This window comes from Typopeltis vanoorti, chromosome 1 (genome assembly GCF_054136105.1).
Source record: "Typopeltis vanoorti isolate ZY-2024b chromosome 1, IOZ_Tvanoo_1.0, whole genome shotgun sequence".
Lineage (NCBI taxonomy): Eukaryota > Metazoa > Arthropoda > Arachnida > Uropygi > Thelyphonidae > Typopeltis > Typopeltis vanoorti.
Genome location: NC_143549.1, coordinates 83,294,367 through 83,312,174, shown reverse-complemented (window position 1 = coordinate 83,312,174; position 17,808 = coordinate 83,294,367). Strand labels below are relative to the sequence as shown.

The 17,808-nt window shown below is 36.0% G+C and overlaps 1 protein-coding gene across 1 annotated transcript in view; it reads left to right on the top strand.

The window, feature by feature from the left end:
- LOC150110163 (muscle calcium channel subunit alpha-1-like) overlaps positions 1-17,808 on the top strand; it is a 1,246,847-nt gene that overhangs the window by 902,925 nt on the left and 326,114 nt on the right. The window contains exon 35 of the mRNA XM_090391329.1: positions 9,892-10,048. Within this exon, the coding sequence (XP_090247455.1) occupies positions 9,892-10,048 (157 nt within the window). The remainder of the gene's footprint in view (positions 1-9,891; positions 10,049-17,808) is intronic.

Sequence of the window (17,808 nt, the reverse complement as noted above, 5' to 3'; positions counted from 1 at the left end):
GCTGTAGTTAAAATCTCCCATATAGATCACCTGCTTTGCACTCACCAAATTGATCTGCCCAAACATTTCCTGTTGATCATCCTTTGTTCCATGTCATATAGCAGCATCCAACCAAATGTTTTCTCTTGCCCACATTCACCTCATACAATACACTATCAAAACTATCATTGCCATTTCCTTCCAAATTCTCCACTCTGAGAGAACTCAGCTCATTATTAATCATGTGTAAAATTCCACCACCCGATATTTCCCTTCCCATTCTGCCAAAATATGCTATCTATACTCTCTACTTCTCTTCCTTGCAGGACACCATCTTCAGTCAACCATGTTTCACTTATTCCAATGATCTTAAGACAAGCTGAGGCTATCATTGCCACCAGTTCACTTTCTTTATCCACGATACTCCTGGCTTTTGTATACAGAAACATCAATGCATTCTCACCATTTCTGTAACATTATTCCCTCGAGATTTCACTAGAGTCTGCAATATACAGTACATTCTCTCAAGTGACTATCCCAAAGAGGCCACCTTTGTTACCATATACACTGGCATCTCTAGTTTTCTGTCCTAACACCCATTATCTCTCTGAGGACAACAATCTCTCCAGATGCCTGTGCCCTTCTACATTCACCTCAAATGCACTTCAAACATTCATATATTCCAAACCTCTTTAGATACATCCTCTCTATCATGCCATTCATTATTGCTGCTCTACTCCTCAATCCTGCTCATTACCTTCACTCTCACACTTTCTGCTGCACATTTCTAACAATAACCTCAAATCTCTTGCCACCTTATTCACACTACTTCAGTGGTTAAATTCAGCTGGGGACCAGCCCCAGAACTTTTTTATACACCTGACCTGGACCCGAAACATTTTTCTGTTTGGTGACTTTTCTCCCTTTACGGTAATTATGCCTACATTGTGTTATTATTCAACAATTGTTTACAGTTTTAAATGTGTATATAAAGTCAATATCAACAGTCTCCTGATTACGAATGCGTGATGAAAGGGATGGGGAGGTTGTTGGAGCTTCCTGTAATGCGTTATCTTGCAGCGATTGACAAGCAAACATTATTGCAGCATGTTGTAGCCGAATTTTGACAAACTCGTAGTCGTATTTTGTCTTTTGTGGTTGGCACAACACACTGTTAGTAACAGTCAGTAACCAACAATAGAACAGCATATTATCAGTTGTTTATCAGAGCTCGTGATTGTGAGAAGCACCAAAAAAAAAAAAAAACCGTGTAATATTTTTGTAGGCCTACCATTTCAACTATGGATAAGTACACTGGTACTTTCTTTAAACAGAAAAATAGCTCAGATGACAGTGATATTACAAAAGAAGTTTGTAATGACAGTTTGTGTGTGGTTTCTGAAGAGAAAGAAGTCTATAACGAATCCACAGAAACACAGGATTCCCATCAGTTGCAATGCATTCCCTTGAAAGTATTTGGGGGTAGGAAGAACACAATGGAAATAAATAAAGTACAATTTTATGAGAGCATAATCACAAATTTGACAAGTCGGTGCATGACGGATAAGGACACCAAGTACTCAGAAATAATGAAAGTAGTTTTGCCTGAGTATTGACCGCATGATATTGCCGTGGACTATGGTGATCAAGAATTGAAAGATCTGTGATTTGTTTTCTCTGTTATTGTGAGGTCAGTCTTACAGGAATTTCAAGCACAGTGGAGGTAAGGATGTGTCAGATGCCATGAAGAAACTTCTGAAGTGTGTTGAAACAATACCAGTAAGCAATGCAGAGTGCGATCAGGGGTTCAGCATTATGAACAATATTGTGTCACTAACAAGAAATGTGTCCATAGTTGATAATGTCCCATCTTTGCTGACAGCATGTGGTCCACCAACTTCCCAGTGGGATCCTTTTCCATATGTTAAACGCTGGATGTCCCAAGGAAGAATCAGTGCCCTTGCTTTTTGTAAAAAAAGAGACTTGATACAAGACAGACAAATTGAAGGAGGCCTTGTGGAAACTATTGTAGACTTCCTGTAGTTGCTAATTAAGGGTGCGCCCCGATATTTTTGTGCACTTTCCTGTACATTTCACTAGTTATTTATCAAATTTAATTTACCAATATGAGTAAACGCATTTGTTTGTCTAACTTTATCTTTAAAATGTACAGCATTATTTTAGATTTTACAGCATATTCATTCAAAAATCAATATCAATAAAACAATTATTCAATGCTTCTACAGTCTAAATAAGTTAAATTAGAAATTTACTGAGGAATTCGAGTTATTTATTTCATCATTATTGTATTTCCATTTTTTCTTTTCTGCATTTACATAATAAACCTGAATAGGCCAACTGTTTTTTCATCACTCATATAACCTAATGCTATCTTAAATTGAATTATCTTTTAACGTGTTAGAAGTATTATATTAATTTATAATTTTTGTATTTGTATCTGTATTTGTATTTAATGTTTCTGGTGGTGTGGAAGAGAAGGCCTGATGACTCTAACTCCACCAGAATAAATAAATAAATAAAATTTAAAAAAATATTGCAACAATCTAGCAATAGCCTCATATTTATGATCCTTCAAGGGCCCCGGAGCTTATTCGTTTAGAATTTAACCACTGCACTACCTCTGATACCAGCCTTCACTATCTTATCATCTACATTCTCACCTCACTTTATTGCCATATGTATGCACTCTTTCATTCCTCCAGGCATGCAACTACTCTAACATTTTATTTTAAGAGCCTGTGTAGCTCAGTGGATGTGGCGTTTGCACACCACGATGCTGACCGCACGAAAGAAGACTTCTTGGTTTTGAATCTAGTCACTGACTAGAAGAAATTTTGGTACGAAATAGCCATAAGGAGATGAAGCGACAGAACTGCTCTTTGGTTGGAAAGAACTGGGTTTAAACCTATCTGAAGTGAAATTTTTGGCCTGGTTGGCCATGTGGTTAGCGTATCTGCTCTCCAGCCAAAAGGCTGCAGGTTCAAATCCTGCTGTGGGCGTAGATGTTTGTGATTATCTCTGGAAATACTAGTGGTGAGTGGTAGATGGCATTAGTGTAGTTGCGGTTAGTTGTAGTTGGTGTGGATTTGAGTGGTGGGGACAGAGAATTGTGCAGTAGGTGACCTTCCTCGACGAGTCTTTGGACTTCCTGGAGGTGTCGCATAATAATAATTTTATTCTGAACATGAATCATTGAATCTCCATACATCACTTCCCTCACAGATGAATTCATTCCTTGCTCACCTGTATCCCTTACATTCTCACCTCCAGCATTCTTGCTCTTTTGCTCTCCCACTTATCTGCCTTCCTCTCATCTCACTCTCCCTTGCTCCAGTACTCTTTACTTTTCTCATTCCCATAACTTTATCTTGCACCTCTTTTTTATCTCACATCAGTCAGCCTTTCCAGCCTTCTAATCTCCCCTTTCACAAGAGTCAAGTCATTTTTTTACCCTCCACTTCCTCTCTTATTATCTCTGTCTCCCTCTCCAAGCATCCTATATTCACTTGAGATTCATTGATACAGTTTGCACCATTTTTCAGTTCTTTCATATCTCCAGTCACACTACCTAATATCAGGTCTGCTACCTGATGGTCACCTTCCTCTTCCTTGATCATGCTACTTTTGCTCTTTCCTGGCAAACACATAATTCCCTAGTACTATCACTGCCACTAAAACCTGTGTTTCAATGGTGGTGATGGTACTAAGGGAATGTGTACCTTATTCCAAAGAAAATTAGACACTTATATCATTATCACTTGACTCTTCCCACTGTCTACATACTGCATATATATGAAGTCAGCATAAAATGAATGATAATCATTTAACTGAGGTGTACAAAGAGGAAGCCAGAATAGCAAGTTGTAGCAGAAATTAGTAAAGCAACCCAAGAAAAATCCCAGTTTTATCAGCACATAGCCAATAGAAGAAACAATGATTATGGCAAACCGATATTAGTTAGTGAAAACAGTAAAATGGTTAACTGCTTCTGAGTGCATAGTAGAGATATTTAATGAAAGTTTATTAAACTATTTTATTATTATTATTATTCGTGACACCTCCAAGGAGTCCGAAGACTCATTTCGGGAGGACACCCACCGCACAACTCTCTGTCTCCACCACTACATCGAATTTCTACTGCCAATCATGTACATCTACCGCCAACCACCACCAATACTAGTATTTTTTGTCTGTAAATTGCATGTGTTCTAAAGGGCCGATTTGTCTGTATGCAGGATGAAAAACCAGAGTTACAAAACCCTGCTACTCTTGTATGAGATCGGCTAACCTCGCCTTCAATTGAAAAAGTCCATATAAAGATTCCTCCTGTCACAATGGGAATCAAACTTAGGCCTGTTCTAATCGAAGGGTGCAACGTACTGTCATTCTTCCAATTGCACTATGGAGGTGCTAAACAGTATCAAACGATTGAACCCCTTCCAACTAGTAACTGTGCTCAGACTTTCTTAACTTTTTGCATGAGCCATTGGTAGCAGAAACTCAATTAATCGACCAACCTTTGCTTGTATACAATGTAACACAAGTGTTTTATACTTGTGTGCCATTGTGCACAGGAAATGGAGGAGGACCTGATGCTAAGTGAGCAAGGGTGTACATGAGGAATTAAGTAAACTTGATGTTAATGTAGTGGTAGTACTTGAGACATATTGTATATTGCAAGGGAATGTGTCAGTGAGTTAACAGCTGCAGTGACTTATTTATTTAGCAGGGAGTCTTGAAATGAGAAAATCCCAAATGAATGGAATGAAGACATAACTGACCACAAGTGGGTGATAAAAACATAAATTGTAGTATAGGCTAATCTGTGTTGTGTATCTGTAGTTGTGGTTAAGTTTCTGTAGAGCAGGGGTCGCCAGACTTCTTTGACCCTCGACCCCCTTCAAGAGTTTCTTTACTTTTTTATCGACCCCCTCTATTTTACTATTACGTAATTATATTAGGACAAGCAAAAAAGATGCTTATGTGAGTTTTTAGATTGTTTATTTTATAGTTACAATGTTGATTGTATGTATAATATAGTATATATTATTATATTGACTTAACGTCAAGGGGATACGTTTTTGATTTTGACGTCCTTCTTAACATTACATATTTGATAGGAGGGATAAATAATATATAAAATATAAAATTTAATTTAGATAACAAAATAACAATAACATAATCTTCCTTATATATATGAAAATGAGACTCTTATTAACTTAGTATACAATTTACTAATATTGTCAATGTGAAGGGTGTGCTTCGTGACTCTTAACAAGATTAACAATGTGGGTTCAAAATTAGTAAATTTCAGCCTTAAATCGCCATGGAATTCTATATCTAGCTTATTTCTTTGTTTTGTTAAAATGGAATTAACATGGCTGAAACCAGCTTCAACTATGTACGAGCTTGGAAATGCAAGCAAAAAGAGGAGTATCACTTCAGAAAATTTTGGATATTTTTCTACAACATTTATATTCGTCCAAAAGTAACTTAAAGTCCTATTTTTAAAATGCATATTAGCTTCAAGATCAACTGACAATTCAATAAGTTAATCTTGTAAGTTACATTCGATATTTTCAATATCTGCAGAAAATGGCGTGATAACCCAATCTGGAATGTGCATGTTTTCAAAATCTGCAAAGAGCAATTTAAAATCATCGCTCAAATTTTGAAGATGTTTTATGTATATTTCTAAGTCTTCATCTTTTACTTCCAATTGCCGTAGATTCGAAAAGTACTGAAAATCTTTTCGTAACAATGATGATTTAAATAAGGCTAATTTAGCTTGGAAGCCTAAAAGAATTGTAAGTGTAAGTATAAGTAAATAAGCAACCATGCACGTGTTACAATCTCGCTCCACCGCATGTCCACCGGGTTCTGTTCTTAGACCAAAATGATATTTTATGTGGATTGAATAATTTCCAAATGTTTGCCAACGATGCAAAGTTTGGTTAACTTGTGATCATCCTCTACAGGAAGATTTGAATAGACTTTTAGCTTGGACAGATGAGTAGGGTTATAGTTTTAATATTAATAAATGCAAAGTGCTGCATTGGTGAAACTGTGCTTCAGGAAGTAGATGAAATTTAAGAAATGTTAGAGTGGTGGTAGACAGTGGGATAAAGTAATGAGGGGGACAATGAAAGTGTTGCAAAGACTGCACATTGTATTGCTATAAAGATAAAGAAAAGTATCAAATGACATAAAACAGCAAAGCCAAAAATATTTTTTTGAAATTCAAACTACCTTTGTCATACTAACTATTTATTTCTTTGCTAGGCTTTAGATTATGCAATAATCTAAATAGCAATAGTCCCATTACTCAAAATTAAATTTTTTTTTTTGTTCTGTTTCTTCCTTTCCCTACATAATGGAATCTTAGACCAGACAAAACAAAAAGTGGGAAATTCAGAATAACTAAATATGGAATCTGATGGGTGAGAAGCAATGTTCCCTCTAAGCTGTGCGCGTGCACACATTTTACAACTAGCACACAAAGCAAAAAATATGCACACACTAGATTTTCAAGATGAAATTAAAATTTATTAATTAAAGAAGTTCCACCTAAACATTAACCTATAAATTCTTTAAAAAATACAGTAACTCGGCAATGCTCAAACCTATAACCTCACATTTTTTATTACATTCTCGAAGTTGCACAAAACTTATAAATTATTAACAGTAACCCTATTTGAGGCTAGCGATTTGATGCCAAAATGAAAGGGATGTGGCTTAAATGTGTAATTTTTAAGTAACATAGAGAATAGCACACGTTTGTTTACATCTCAGGCCTGACTCATGGAAAATTCCCAAACATGATTGGCTGATCAAATTAGTTCAAGATCATGATGAATTAAAACCTTGGTTTCATAATTTTAATAAAAAGAATTAAATACTTTTAAAAATCTTAAATTAGAGTACAATTAAAAATATTGTAGCGTTTTAAAATTCTCTAATTTTTAAAAGGATGCAGACTAAATAATATAATAGTAGACTAAATAATAACATTTGTGTGCACGCATTGAGATACAACCAAGTTAATTAAATCTAGCCTCTAAGCATATTTTAGCTCTTGTGTTGCCCTCGGCAATGTTTAGTGTTGGTTCAGCTTTTGCTTTGCCAAGTTATTCAGTGAATAGTGTACATTTGTAAATTTATAAAAACAATAAAAAACATTCTTCAAATAACAAAATTGCAAAAAACTGATGCACCATGTCAAATTCAAAGGAAGCAAAAGGTGTGAAGCAAAAACGAATGCTAGCTGCTTTAAAAGTGAATGGCTGGATGAAATAGTGAAAACTGCTATGCCAAAAACTCATGAGTTAATAAACATTCAGCTGTGGGAAATATTTATATATGATGCTACAATTGGTGTTGTTTGTATTTATTGTTGTAATGCAAAGGTTGCTCGGGATTTTGCTAATGGGAAGAAGTTTGATGTCACTTGAAAGTTGGACTTTTTGAAACGCCATTTGACAAGTAAAATACATCTGGATGGCGTACACAAACTTAGGCAACAAAATTGTTCATTGCCAGCTACAGGAGTACCGCGTATGCTATGTGAAAGTTCAGATGACCGAGAGAGAAAACAGTCAAACCCAGAGCAGATTAAAGTTCTTATTGACAGTGTCTTATTAGTTGTTAAGATGAATAACTCTTTACTTTCAGTTCAACATATTAATGAACATATGGAAAAGTATGTTCAACTCCCAGACAGCTGGAAAAGCAAAAATTATGTATTTAAATTTCTGGAAACAATCAATTTAACTGTTGAAAATGACATGTTTGAGCAAATTGCATCTGCAAATTTCCACACCTTAACCATTGATGAAAGCACTGATATAACTGTTAACAAATGTCTCATTCTCTATTTTAAGTTTAGACCTAAAGATTGTAATGAATATAAAACATATTTTGGTGGAATAATTCAGTTGCAGGCATGTGATGCCTCCTCCATTGTGTTTGCTATTAAACAGTTTATCAAGAAAAGAAACGTGATCTCCAAAAAATGGTGATGTTTACCTCTGATGGAGCCACAGTGATGCTGGGCAAAGTTAATGATGTTGCTGCAAAACTTAAATTAGAAGTTCCACATCTTGTCCAGTGTCCAGTCACCGTGAGGATCTGTGATACGTGGAAGGAAATTAAACTAATCAGAGATATTAATACATTAATGAGAACAGTCTACACACTCTTTTCTCGTTCCACAGTGAAAAGACATGAATTTAAAGAAATTGTCCAGGCATCTGAAAATGAAGCTATTGACTTCAGACCACTCAATGAAGTGCAGTGGCTATCCAGCCATTTTGCATTGCAGGCAATAATAAGAAACTATGAGGGCCTGATCACGTTTTGAAAAAGATGAATCAAATGATCCCGTGATTAATTATTGTCACAATAAATTAACTAACATGACATTCAAAGTAGCTGTTAATGTTTTAAGTGATGTTTTTGAAGAAATGGCTTCCCTGTGCAAAATCTTACAAAGGAGTAACCTTACACCACTAGACAGTCATCATTTTGCCAGAGGGAAGATTAACAAAATCAGGAATCAGTATTTAGAAGGTTACGGCTGGAGTGACAGAGTAAATGCTTTACTTAAACAAGAAGAGACCGAACCAGCAGATACTAGGCCTTCTTAAATTTTATAAATTGTTTATGTGCACATTTAGAGGACAGATTCCCTGAGAATGAGATACAAGAATGGTCAGTGTTTGATATCTTCTCTATTTCACATTGTGATTTCTCATTTGGTAGTGAACATGTTAATGTCCTTTGTCTTAAATATCATGATTTTGTAGTATTATGATGATACTACAGAAATAATTAGTCAGTTTAACGATTTCAAATTTTCTGTACAAGAAAAAATTAAATGCAAAATGATATCAAATTTTACACAAATGATTGTATTTGCTCTTCAAAATGAGCAGTTTTGTGATTTGGCAAACTTGATGGATATTGGAGGAACCTTCCTTGCATCTAGTGCAGACTGTGAGCGAGGTTTTAGTCTAATGAATCGAATAAAAAACCAACTTAGAAACCATTTAGGAGAATGCCATTTGGATATGCTAGTGAGAGTGAAAAAGTTACCAATTATATGGAAATTCAATTAATTTAGTGTGTATAAAGAGTGGGTGAATGCCAAAGAGAGAAGAGAGAAAAAATAAAGAGGTAGAAGCTAGAACTAAACAAGATGAGAATTAGTAACGGACTTATTATGAATGTTTAACAAGGTGAGAATTAGTAATGGGAATATTTTATTATGTATGTTTAGAGTTATTTGCAAAGTTAGAAAATTTAATTAAAGGCAATCAGTCACTAGTGTTATCTTTTTTTTAAACTTTATTTCTTACTTCTAATCAGATCAATATTAAATACATATCAAATATTTATGTTAGCTCTGTGATTGATGTCACACAACTTACTTGGTGATGGTAATAATACACACACTTAGAATCCTATCTAGTACAGTCGGTATCGTGTTGGCCTCGCATGCGCGAAGTCCCCTGGATCGAGTCCTGCCCAAGGCTTGTGAATCGTGATTTCCGACTGTTTACTGGGGAGGCTACTGCCGTGTGTGGGAACACAGTGGGGAGTTGGGATAACCTGGCTGACATCCCATTGACACCAGAAGGCAAAGAGCGAACTAAAATCTTTTAACTTTTTTGCTTAAATGATCAGTATGGTGACTCATATGGATGCACACATAGTTTTCAAAAGAAGGCAAATTTTGCACACATGCAAATTTCTGTGCACACTCGCAGCAAAAAATTAGAGGGAACATTGGTGAGAAGATATTAAATTATATACATTCGATGAAATGTAACCTTTTTAACTTTATCCTAGTTTTTTGTAACTCATCCTAATTATTTCTTAATTATCCATCAGGTCTGCAACAGGTGAGGCATGGCAAGAAATTATGATGGCTTGTACTAATACTGAAGAAGTAAAATGTGATGAACGATCGGATGATTTCGGTCGTTTATGTGGATCAGACATTGCTGTTCCATATTTTATATCTTTTTATGTACTTTGCTCATTTCTAGTAAGTATTAAGTTATAAACATTTTTATGATTTCTCTTTATTAATTTTGTTAAAAGGAGCATAGTTAAATATAAACTGAATTTAATTGGATTGCTACAATGAAATATTATTGTGCTATCACCATCATCACAGTACTTCCTGCAACATCTTAAAATTCCATGAATTATATCATTATTTAATATTGAAACCTAAGTACTATTCCTGCACTTACTATGTTCTCATGAAACCCACCCCAACAACACATTCCACACATTCACCATCTCCTACAACCAAATCCAGCTTCTCCCACCTTGCTCTGTCTTGTTCATACCATCCTTATACAGTTTTCATGGATTTCCTCTTCATTGCTTCACTCTCTGAATAATTTTTTTGTGTGTTAATCCATTATTAACTACCTGTCCATTTATGTCTATCACTTCCTCATATCTTCTGACTCTGTCTTGTTCATACCATCCTTATACAGTTTCATGGATTTCCTCTTCATGCTTCACTCTCTGAATAATTTTTTTGTGTGTTAATCCATTATTAACTACCTGTTCATTTATGTCTATCACTTCCTCATATCTTCTGACTCTGCAGATGGCATTGCATCAAATCAAATATATGCATAGTCTAGATAAAGTTTGATCAAGGTATTATAGAGTGGCAAAGACATAATAGCAATAAATGTGATAAAAAAAAATACAAATAGTAGAACAAGAGGTCATCCATGAAACTGTATAAGCATGACATGAACAAGAGAAAACAGAGTGGAGAAAAGCAGGATTTGTTCTCACCACCATGCAAAAACTATGAAGCAAGACGATGATTTCTGACAATAAAGAGTTTACCATTGTCTTGACTAAACAGTTTTTGTAGTGCATCCCTATGCTAATCCTTGTCCAGCATCAACTACAGAATCCCTATCTCCTTTACTTGCTTCAGAATATTCACAGTAGTTAATACAAGAAATCCATCTAGCCTTCCAAACAGTAAAACCTTACCAACATCACCATAAATGGATGTAGACATTATCTGTTCTAATCTCATTTTTAATCTAATAGCCTCTTCCCAAGGCATTCTCTTCCCATTTGATTTATATTTCATTAATTGTTTAGGATATCAGGTAACCATTCAGTTTGCATGTTCTATTTTTGTTTATATTTCTTTAGTTTTTATTTGGTTGATTTTATTTTTAATTCTCTTAAAATATCTTAATTCTTTTTTGGTCTAATGCAGTGGCTCTTAACCTTTTCGAAGTCATGGAACACTTTTGATTATAAGAAAAATTCGGGGAACACCAAAAGCATTAAGGTCATAAAACTAACAATAAAAATATGCATGGATTTGCCATTTATAAAAATGGAACTTATTTTATTTTTTGATACTTGAGCTTGTCTGCTTTTGCAGATTTCAGCAATATTAGATCTAATATGTGATATAGCTACCCTCATCTCTGTCTATATTAGTAAGTCTTTCTCACTTTTTAGTTTTTATATTGGTTAATATTGAGAAACCGAGCTCACACAAATATGTTGAAATTTGTAGCAAAATTTTCAGCGCCCTTGTGAAGAGAGCTGGGTATTTGGCTTGGACAAAAATCTAAAATTCCTCAAGAATTATTTCAGAGAATTTCATTTTTAGAGTACGATCCCTTGACAAGGTAACTAATCATTCGTCTTGTAACAAAAATTCACAACTCGATGTATTAACTGTGCCAAACGGATTTCATATCCAGTATGTATTTAAGGAAGGAAAGTAACTTGAAATCTTTTCTTCCAAAATTTTAATTGTTCTTTTGTAACAGAAATAATTCCCTTGACATTTTTATTATGGAGCGAAGGAAACATACTGTATTTTTTTTTTTTTTTTTGATATGTGGTTTTTTCCAAAGAGATACTTTTTTCTGAAAAGCTGACTATTTGTAAGTAGATGTCAAAATATTTTCATTTTTCCCTTGGATACTTGTATTATTAACATTATTTAAGTAATTAAAAATATCGGCTAAGTATGCCATATTAGCACACCAAATATCATTTTGAAGACATTTTACAAAAGCAACTGTACCTTCATTTTGAAAAAAGGCCAATAATTCATTGTTAAGTTCTAAAATTCGGAATAACACTTTACCCCTGAACACCATCTTATTTTAGTGTGCAAAAGCAAAGATTTGTACTTGGCTTCCATAGATATGCAAAGTTTTTTTTTTTAAAAAAAAAGGCCTGCTTTTAAAGGTCTTGACTTGATGTAATTTACCATATTTACAACTTCGTCTAGTACAGGTTTTAATATTGCTGGTAATGTTTTTGAAACTAGGGATTCTCTGTGCAAAAAAACAGTGTGTAGATATAATATTTGGGTTTAATTTCTTTTCAAGGGTAACAAATCCTTTAATAGAGCCTACCATTGATGGAGTATCATCCGTACAAATTCCTACACACAGCTCCAATGAAATTTTAAAATTTTCTAAATGTGATGTAATAGAGTCAAAAATATCTCCTGTTGTACGTTCGGTAAGTTGTCTGCAGCATAAAAATTGATTCACTATTTCATTTTCATTAATGAAATGAACGAATCCTAGTATATGAACGTTACCGCTAATGTCAGTAGAAGCCTGTGAGATTCTTCTCAATTTTTGTTCATTCATCATTATTGTTCAGATTCACCCTAATCTGAACAATAATGATGGTCTAAAAATCCCAAGCATATGGAAGGCACGTATTCTACCCACAGAACCTTTCTCCTTAGGAGTTAACTATAAACAGTACAGTAGATAATCCAGAATCTTAAATCTAATATTAGATTTAATAAATTTATTATTATTATTATTACGGGTATCTCCATGGAGTCAGTAGATTCATTGCAGGAGACCCAAACTATCAAAACAATATCTATCATATCTCTTCTTGAATTCATTTACAGAAGAAGAACTCACAACTGAGTCAGGCAACGCATTCCACTCATTCACCACCCTCCAGGCAAAAAACCTCGTTCTCACACCCTTTATTAACCACACTTTTCCTTAATTTCCGTGGATGACCTCTTTTTCTTCCGTCACTATCACACAGCTGAAACATTTCCTTGCATCAATCCTATAAAAACCTTTCAGTAATTTAAATGTTTCTATCATATTCCCTCTTCTTTTTCTGCCTCTCAACCAACCTTTGCAATTAACAAAGTCTCAATCTATCAATGTAGGGAGCATTTTTTACGACACTCAGCAACTTAGTCACTCTCCTCTGAACGCTCTCCACAACCTCCTCATCTCCAAGGAATCCAGGTGATGACCAGACCTGAGCACAGTAATCCAAATGTGGAAGTATCCATGCTTTTTAAAGGGGAATAATAACCTCTTTATCTCTGGATGTTAGTGTGTTCCTCAATAATCAAGTAATCCTATGTGCAATCTTGGACACCTTAGCAATGTGTCCCCTGAACTTGGACACCTTAGCAATGTGTCCCTATCCACCAACACCCCTAGGTCCCTAGCATCATCAATCTCATGGAGTACCGTTCCATCAATGTAGTACACAGCTGGTAATCTTTTAATCCCAAAATGCATAACTTTACACTTTTACACATTGAACTGACAACTATTACCTTTTCCCCATTCTGCCCGCTTATTTAAATCATCCTGCAAACTCTCAACATCAGCTTGATTTTTTATTGCACTACCTAACTTTACATTATCAGCAAATAACTGAATATCTCCCATTAAGCCATTTCCTATATCATTTATGTACAAATTAAACAACATAAAATTAAACATAAATGGCCCAAGCACAGAGCCCTGAGGCACACCACTGGTCACCTGCCTCATCCTGGACTCTTCTCCTCTATACACCTTCTGGTATCTCTCCCTGAGCCATTCTCCTATCCATATCACCAGTTTAGTATCCATCCCCATCTGCTCCAGTTTGCACAAAAGTATTCCATGGGGGTATCCTGTCAAAAGCCTTAGCGAAATCCAGAAGTACTACTGTGTAGCCATTTCCTTTGTCCAACTCGAATGTCATTCTATTATAAAAAGTTAATAATTTGGTAAGGCAGGATCGACCTTTAACAAAACTATGTAGGCCCCTATAGAGTATCATATCCTGATCCACCCATTCTTGAATTTTGTCTTTTACCAACTTTTCCAATACTTTTACCACCACTCCCGAGATGGTGATTGGTCTGTAATTTACTACCGCAGTTTTAGAGCCACCTTTATGCAAAGGAACTACTTTGCCTTCCTTCCACTGCCTAGGGACCATACCAGAGTTCGAACTTAAGTTAAATAACCAAGCAAGAGGCATTGACAGTTCCTTTGCACATTCATGAAACACCCGAACTGATATTCCATCTACACCTACAGCAGTGTTTGCATTTAAATTTTGCGATATACCAAGTCCTGATTTATTAACTTCGATACTCATATTAGCTATTGCTACAGGAACATAGATATCCTCACTTAGGTGATAGACTTTTGAAAAGTGGTCATTCAGTAACTCTACTATTACATCTGAATTGGTCACCTCAGTACCATCAGCACCCACTAAAGTTATCCTTCCAATGTCATTCTTCCTTTTACTTGCCACATAGCGGAAGTACTCTTTGGGATTACCCTTGATCTCCTTGGCTAGGGTCTTCTCATAATCTGGTTTAGCTTTTCTTGCTATGCTGGTAACCTTCCTAGCTTGAGCCTTGTACTACTCATGGGTGTACTGATCGCCTTTCTCCTTGTAAATTCTCCATAACATTTTCTTTTTTTGCAGATCAAGCTTGATGCTACTACTCATCCATCTAACCTACCTTGTTTGTCTTCCTGACCATGGGGACACAATCTGATATTCCCATCCTCAGATACCCGCTGATTTTATCCCATGCACTGCTAACATCTTTCCCCTGCAATATGTTCTGGCATGGGACTGCTGCAAGCTCATTCTGAAGCTTGTTATAATTGGCTAACCTGTAGTTCCGTATATACCCCTTCTTAAGAGAGAAATCCACAAATTTTTCAACCTCCCAAGTCAATACCACATAATCGCTCTCACCAATTGGAGGTAACAAGGACACCTTACTTATGCATATATCCAATAATATATCCTCTGAACCAATGACCTGGTCCAACACTCTCACACAACATGATTCAAGTAATTATCTCGTCGAAGATATGTGAATTCCTTTTTGCCAAGTGATATTTCCTCCTTCCAATTTATATACCATAATTAAAATCCTCCATAATAATCACTAACCCTGCACTCATTGCACTAATTTAATGATGCATGAATTCAATATCATCCCCTATATCCCATGGCCTATAGCAGCAACCAACTGTATATTTGGTTGCGTTGGTCACTATTTCACACCAGACCGCATGAAATGAACTATCATTCACTATCATCTTGATATACTACTTTCTTTGGCTGCACCTCATCAGCTATCATCAACGGTACTACTCCCCCCATTCTATCTTCTCTATCCTTCCTGATAATACTGTACCCATCGCATTCAATTCCAGTGACCACATCTTCTGCTGACAGCGATGTTTCACTAATGCCTTCAACTTTTGGTGAGATTGCACTGACTAATGCCAAAAATTCTCCCCTCTTATTTCGAATGCTTCCATCATTAGTATACAGAATTGCAGATTCCATTTAGTTCTTGTACCAGCTTTAGAACTGATATACATGTCACTAATTTCAGTAGTCCCATGCCAATTTTTATCTACCCTATTCTGCATTTATTCCACGAATAACGATCAACAAATAGACAATCACTGTTTAACTTTCCCCCCCTCTAACACTCAACCTTTTCAATTTTAGTTTCCCTGCCCAATTACTTTAACTTGTTCAGAAAACGGTAACTTCTTTAATCGCTTATGATCTTCCATGTTCAGATGCAGCCCATCTCTTGCATACAGCTGTCTTTTGCCTTCAAACACACTCCAGACATCAACAAATTCCAGATCTCTTTTATTGCACATTCTTGCAATCATATCATTCATTATCATCGCTTGACTACTTAACTTATAATTGTCAAAATGAGGCAGCGCATGCATGCACACACGCGCGCACACGCACGCACACACACACACACACACACACACACACACACACACACACACACACACACACACACACACACTATCCTCCCATTGATGCTTTTCTTCTTCACGATATCTAACAATGTTCTTAAATCTTTTGCTACCTGATTTATACTCGGGTCATTTGTACCCACCATAACTATCATCTTTTCTGCATCATGCCCTCTCTTTATTGCTAAAACGTCTCTCTCTCTATTGTTCCACCAGTCAAGCACTCCTCAGACATACCACTCTACCTAAAATATATGATGATTCTACCACTCATAACTTCATTCGAGTCCAAACAAGCATCACTCACGGCCTCATTTTCTACGCTATTCAGCATGACTCTCCCAGTTTCATTACTCAACGCTCTTTTACTTACTCCCTCACCCTCACAACATCTTGTTTCTTCTAGACCTCTTGTGCTTTCATTCTGTTGATTCCCAATCACTCCTGTACTATTTATTACTTCATCAATCACCAAAGACTCTCCCATACTTAATCCTGTTCTAGTTACTTTAGCTAAAGTATTCGCCATAATCCTAATTTCTCTATTCAACACATTTAACTCAGTTTTAATTTCCAGAATCTCCTTACTGAACACTTACAATTCTTCTTGCAGAAGATGGTCACTTTTCATTTTTCCTAACTCTTGCCAAAGTTCTTCTGCTACAGTCCCGACATCTGCTTCCATTCCTAACCATTCCACCCTATCCCGATACTTCTCACATACATTGACGTTTTCATTCTTCTCATTTAGCCAAACAGTCCACAGATCCTTCACGGTCTTCGGCGCACATAACAATTATTGTGTTATAACAATATAACAATTATCGTGTTAAATTAGGACATCATTGTTACTGTAAGAAACTATCTACAGGGTGTTCGGGATAAATTTGACATATTTATAATTAATTATATTTTTCCGTAAGTTACATGTATTAACACACACTTCTCTTCATTTAAAAGTTTGGACCCTTCTTCATTCATATACAAGATGTCAGAAAGGATGGATAGCTGGAACCCACCTGAATCATGGAAGAGAATAACTTGTATCATGATGATTCGTGCCCGCCATCAAAATAAGGATATTACGACTGCTGCCCAATGCTCCCTGAATACAGTAAAAACAATCAGGCATGAACTAGAGACTTGCAATAGTGACTACGAGGATGTAGCAAGAAGAAAGATCCCTAGCAGACGATCTGATTGCGTTTGTACAGCAGAATTCCTCGCAAATCTGTAGGAACAGGTGTTGAAGAACCCTGGCATTGGAATTCGGGCTTTGTTCGTGGAGTTGCTAACTGTAGTCAAGCCCTGGATAACAAGGGTAGCCAATGGTAGGCCGTATGTATGGCAGCAGGATTCGGCCCCTTGCCACACCTCTGGGAAAAGTCAAAAATGGTTGTCTGAAAATTTCTACGACTTCACCAGTCCAAATGTTTGGCCTCCAAACTCCCCAGACCTTAACTCCATGGATTATTTTGTATGGGGCGCAGTTGAAAAAGACACCAATCGCACTTCCAGTAATACAAAAGCCCAGTTAATGGATAAAATTAAAACAGTTTTTGCGGCCCTTCCCAGGGAGACTGTAGCATCAGCTTGTTCGAGGTTCCGAAGCAGAATTGAAGCTGTGATCGATGCTAATGGTGGTTATTTTGAGTAAATCTTGTTGATAGTATTGTAATTAACTCTGCCTGTAATGTTTTTT